This window comes from Diplotaxodon limnothrissa, linkage group LG6 (assembly GCF_057381915.1).
Source record: "Diplotaxodon limnothrissa isolate DT_005_m linkage group LG6, D_limnothrissa_male_GT1.1, whole genome shotgun sequence".
Classification (NCBI taxonomy): domain Eukaryota; kingdom Metazoa; phylum Chordata; class Actinopteri; order Cichliformes; family Cichlidae; genus Diplotaxodon; species Diplotaxodon limnothrissa.
This window is the reverse complement of record NC_140601.1, coordinates 15,113,505-15,119,021: the sequence shown is the minus strand read 5'-3', so window position 1 is coordinate 15,119,021 and position 5,517 is coordinate 15,113,505. Positions and strand designations below refer to the sequence as shown.

General features: G+C 39.7%; 1 protein-coding gene across 2 annotated transcripts; it reads left to right on the top strand.

The window, feature by feature from the left end:
- The first annotated feature begins 2,106 nt into the window (after positions 1-2,106).
- On the top strand, positions 2,107-4,979 carry LOC146630316 (lipopolysaccharide-induced tumor necrosis factor-alpha factor homolog). 2 transcript variants are annotated; one of them, XM_085355749.1, is made up of 6 exons: positions 2,107-2,242; positions 2,572-2,667; positions 3,203-3,284; positions 3,781-3,812; positions 4,564-4,771; positions 4,874-4,979. In XM_085355749.1, exons 1-6 carry the CDS (start codon positions 2,107-2,109, stop codon positions 4,977-4,979), a joined length of 660 nt encoding a protein of 219 aa, XP_085211875.1. The 2 variants fall into 2 exon arrangements, with proteins under 2 accessions (XP_085211875.1, XP_085211876.1); XM_085355750.1 differs by lacking the exon at positions 3,781-3,812 and having other exon boundaries at positions 2,566-2,667; positions 3,209-3,280.
- The last annotated feature ends 538 nt before the right edge of the window (positions 4,980-5,517 follow it).

Genomic DNA, 5,517 nt, shown 5'->3' with positions numbered 1-5,517 from the left:
CCGATATATCTCACATTACACTATTTAATCAGCGGGTAATGAGCTATAAGGTTGTTGGCAGGTGTTATTGGAAATGTCTATGTGGCAGGGGCAGGTCTGTGCCTGTCTGGATCAGGTATCGGGACTTGGATGTGTCTTGTTTACATAAGAGCGAAGTCTCATGTGAGCTCGAGTGACTTGACTGCATTCAGCGGGTGCATTTCATGGCTGATACACTCGGTTTTCTCTGATATAGGGGTAGAAAAATACATCTTTGCCAGTCAGAGTTGTGTTTACATGCTGTAATAATTCTGTGTCATCTTGATAAAAAGGTGGACGATGAGTAATACACGTTTAAAAGGGTGAATATTTCACACCAGTTTAAAAACAGTGCAACTATATAGACTAACAGTCTAGATTTGACATTTGTTTCTATTTTTATAATCCCTAAAAGGGATGAAGCTGCTGATATATATATATATATATATATATATGGCTTCTATAGTTACATTAAAACACAACTAAGATTAATGTGTGCGGCATTATTAAAAACACTAAAGTATGTGAAGTATGAGTAAAAGACTGATTTACGCCATCACATGTTACACTGTGTGTACTGTTCTGACGCTGTCACTTTAAACCAGCAGTGCTAAACAATGAAAGACTGGATATGTAGCGCCTTTCATTGTTTAGCAGTCAGGAGGAGAGATAATGCAAGTAGCTATTACGGCAGAATCAGAGCTTCAGACTTAAAAGCAGTAATATGAGACTCAGCATCACAGAGCCTGGCATACAAAGAGCTAAACCGCCACATAAAATACTTTACAATTGACTCTTTCCAGTGCGCCCACATTAACACCAGGATAAACTGAAAGAAGCTAGTGTACACACAGCACATTTCATTTGCAATGCAAGCTGGAAAAGCCCAGGGTATAAAATGTTATTTTTTCATTCTTAAAACCTTATATGTTGGTTTTTTTTATTCATTCCCATTTTCTCCCCAGTTTCTCGGATTCAGTCCTAAACAGAGTGATTACACGTGATTCAATGTCATTTTTTTAAACAATAGTCTTTCGTAACCATGTATTAATTAATTGGATTACTGGCACTTTTACTGAGACTGTATATAATACATGTTGTCTTGTCAATAAAAAAATGTCCTTTTTGTATATAATGTACTCTTTCACATGGTCTATTTTTCAGTTTTCTATATTTTGATACTGGAGAGAGAGACTAACAAAAATAAGTCTGACTCTGACTAGATAGCACAGTGATAATAGTGTGGAAATATGAGGGAAAGGAGTGGGCACCAGTATGTGTGAACTTCAGTTTTTGTTAGTGAGCTAAATGACAAGTAATCCAGCGAAAATTACTTGGAAATAAAGTAATTTTGCTTAATTCAATAGTGTTTTCACACACGTAATGTCCTTTGTATCCTTTATGACCAGGTAAACAACTTTAAGCTGGTCATCGCTTCCACTAATCCTAAAAAGTAAAATTATAAAGTGATGCATTGGATCATGTAAATACATTTTTAATGTAAGTACAACTTTTGATAAAAGTAACTTCCCCATAATCCAGTCCAACAAATTACCCCTAAAAGAAGAACAGCAAAAGAAAAAGGGCACGACTGACTCCACGAATACTTTTATCACAATTCTGATAAGAGTCTCACATGACTCGTGTCGCATGTTAAGAACCTAACATGTGACATTAGTCGTGTGTTAAGAATCGCTAATGTGGGTTCACCAAACGCAAGATCATTGTCAACTTTTTTCCCCACCAAATACTAGAAGATTGTGACGACTTGTGAATGAAGATCAAAAATAACCTGTTTTAAAGTGATGACAAATAAAAATATATTTAATTTGTCACTGAAGGAAAAGCACAGATGTTATCAACAGCAGGAGCTACGTGACTCGATAATTGTGAAGAAGAGTCTTACATTAATGCCCTTTTGGGGTTTTATCTGGAAAGCAAGACTGTACCAAATCAAAGATATCTGGGTATAGACTTACATCGTTTTTATGTAATTAACTATCTGTGATGAAAACACACATTTCAAACTTGCTCTTATCTACATTTCTGTTTTTATCTTCATGACAGAATCCTGTTTGATCTGTTTGGATGGACCCCCCTTCATATGAGGAGGCCAGTCGCCAACCTCCTGCTCTGCCCATTGCAGCTTTTAACGCCCCCCCACCTGCCTATGACGCCTCTCTCTCATCCCCACCGACACCTCCACCTGCCTACAGAGAAGCAGGTGAGATAAAAATCTTTCTGCTTCCTTTAACCCCATTTCTTGAGTCAGCTCGTGAGATATTGCTGACAGGATGTACACACTAACATGTGTCCTTTTCTATTTATTTTTTGGCATACTGTTTACATGACATACCAGTTTTACCAGGCTGATTTGTAGAAATGTCGTCATTAAGTGTATTCATGCTTTTACTCTGCCAGACAACCACTTCAGTGCACTCTGAAGTAAATTTAAAAAATATATATTTAAAGTAAAGTGTGGAAGGAAACCCTAGTGTGACTGCAAAATAACATGTAAACATTTCTTTTTCTTTTTTTAAATCACAGTTACAGTTCAGCCAGATCCTTTTCCTGTCCTGTCTGTGCCAACTGCCGTGTCCTCGCCTCCCCACCAAAGCACTGGAGTCATAGTCCATCCCATTACTCAAAGTATAAAGATTGCACTTTTAATATTGACTTTTGTTATGTAGACCTGTTCAACTGCTCATTAACGGAAATATCAAATCAGCCAATCACATGGCAGCAAACCAAGGCGTTTAGGCATGTAGGCATGCTGAGCAAGTTCAGTTCAGTCTCTATGTGCTGCACGCTGGTTTCACAATGTAAGAGCCTCAGTCCATATGCTGTCTGTAGTCTACTCACCAAATGTTTGTATTTTAACCCCACAGTGCCTGTCGTATCATATTTAATTCATGAGTTTTTGTGAGTTTTTGAGACTTCTACATCATCACAGTGATCCCCGTGGAAAGCCTGTCTAAACAGCACTAGAGAGAGAGAAACAAATGTAACAAATATAATTTCAAAGTAAACTCATGCATGCAAATGAATATGTTTTTTCTCAGAAGGTTCACAATATTTTCAAAAATCTTGAACTTTCTGGCAATTATTTCATGGTTCAGACTTTAAAGGGTCAAAGTGTAAGTATTTAAAAAGCTACATTAGGTTAAATTTTGGTTTTTCTGTGTTACAGTTAATCCGCATGCTTCTCGTGCTCGCGCTGCAGCTTCTGCTCCAGCTGCTGCGTCCTCGCGTTCCCGACAAGGCAAGTATCAAGACTACATCTTTACTATAAGCATGATCTCTTTACTGCTATTTACACTTACTGGCCACTTTGTTAGGTACACCTTTTCATCTGACTGTCAATGCAAGTATCTCATCAGAAAATCACAGGGAGGTAACTAAATGCATTTAGGTATGCAGATATGGTCAAGATAACGTGCTGAAATTGAAAAGGAGCATCAGAATGGGGGAGGAAGGTGGCATTCGTGGCTTTGAATGTGACACGGTTGTTCTCGTCAGACAGGCTGGTCTGAGTATTTGAGAAAAAGCTGATCTCCTGGGATTTTTCCACACAACCATCTCTAGGGTTTACATAAAATGGGCCAAAAATATCCAGTGAACAGCAGTTCTCTGGATCAAAATACCTTGTTGATGCCAGAGGTCAGAGGAGAATAGCCAAACTGTTTCTAGCTCATAGAAAGGCATCAGGAAACAAGATATGCAGAAGAGCATTTCTGAACACACAACATGTCGATCCTCGAGGCAGAAGACCGCACTGAGTGTCTCTCCTGTCAGCTACGAACAGGAAACTGAGGCTACAGTTTAAACTGGCTCAACAAAATTGAACAAGAGAGTCAGTCATTTGGTCTAAGTAAGTAAATACATTTTATTTCTATAGGATATTTAAAACCAAAATGTGTTACACAAAATAAAACAGAATAAACAGGTTCCTATAAAAAAAAACAGCAGCTAACAGCAGCCAATCCTCCAATCACAGCTCAACAATTCAACTGTTTCACAAGTCTAACAGAAAAGGCAGCTCAGATTTAAAAACAGTCTTCACTGATGCTTGCACGAGGTCATCTGGGAGGTCATTTAAGAGTTTTGATGCAGCAACAGCAAGGACACAAGCTGCTTTTGAAATAAGCTTTGACTGCAGGGATTATCAGGAGTAACAGAGAAGCAGACCCTAACGATATGCACGCAGCATAAACACCACATATACAAAGCTCAAATCATCTCAGACGGGTTTTCCTGACCATATGGCCTCCATAGTCATCATATTTCAATTCAACATCTTCATGATGTGGTGGAACAGAAGATTTGCATCATGGATGTGCAACAGCTGTGTGATGTCATCATGTCAATATGGAGGAAAATCTCAGGAATGTTTCTGACACCTGTAAAGGCAGTTTTGAAAGGGAAGAGGACGTCCAACCTAGTACTAGCTAGGTGTACCTAACAAAGTGTCCAGTGGGTGTATAAGCCTCTGCCTTACTTGTTCTTCTCTCCTTCTAATAACTTCATCTGTCTCCTGAATGGCAGCTGGTGCCGCACCGCGTGTCAACAGCAGACAAACTCAGCCGATAGCAGTAGTGAGCCAGCCGCAGCCTGTTCCCATAGCGGTGGAATATCTGAGAGGCGCCCCTGGTTTGGTACGCTGCCCACACTGCAGTCATCTTGTAACCAGTAAAGTCACACATGTACCTGGGACAGCTGCTTGGTGCTGGTGTGTCATTCTTGCAATGGCGGGGTAAGAGCCCCAAACACTCACACAGGAGGAGTATTGCATGTGCACCGGCGCTAAACGAGCTTGAGCACAGCTTCATTGGTGTTTTCTGTGCTTGTGTTTCAGGCTCATCTGCGGTTTCTGTCTCATTCCATTAATGGTACGGGGAATGCAAGACACACATCACTCCTGCCCACAGTGTGGAAACCCTCTGCACGTGCACAAAAGATGACCCTGTGAGGATTAATTAACCTTACACATCGAAGTGTGGACAAATGAACTAATGAACTTGTGATGCTAGTGTGACATCTATGGCAAACGAATACTTTACACAGATGATGGCTGAGGAGAGGCCCGGAGTCATGTGGAGACTTTTGTACAAACTCTCCCAGACTGTTACAGAGGACCTCCAGGTCACCACACACACTACCACAGCTGGTAGCTGTACTGAGACATTTTTCCTTTTTTTCACACTTTAGGCTCACAAGCAGAAAAGCATTTCTAGGACGTAAATATGAAAAAGAAATTACACAAAAACACTTTTCGCACTTTCTAATTTTGTACAAATGTATTACAGTGTGAGTTCATTATGATTAAATGACACACAGCAATAACACTTTACACTCCCCTAAAGACAGTGCAGGACAGTCCTTTTTCATTGCAGACAATGGGATGAGACAGTTTAATGCAGCCATGTTTAACCACATTTGTCCAAATTCTAACATGAAAAGAGTTTTACAGCTCTGCACTAAATTCTTTTATCATTTATA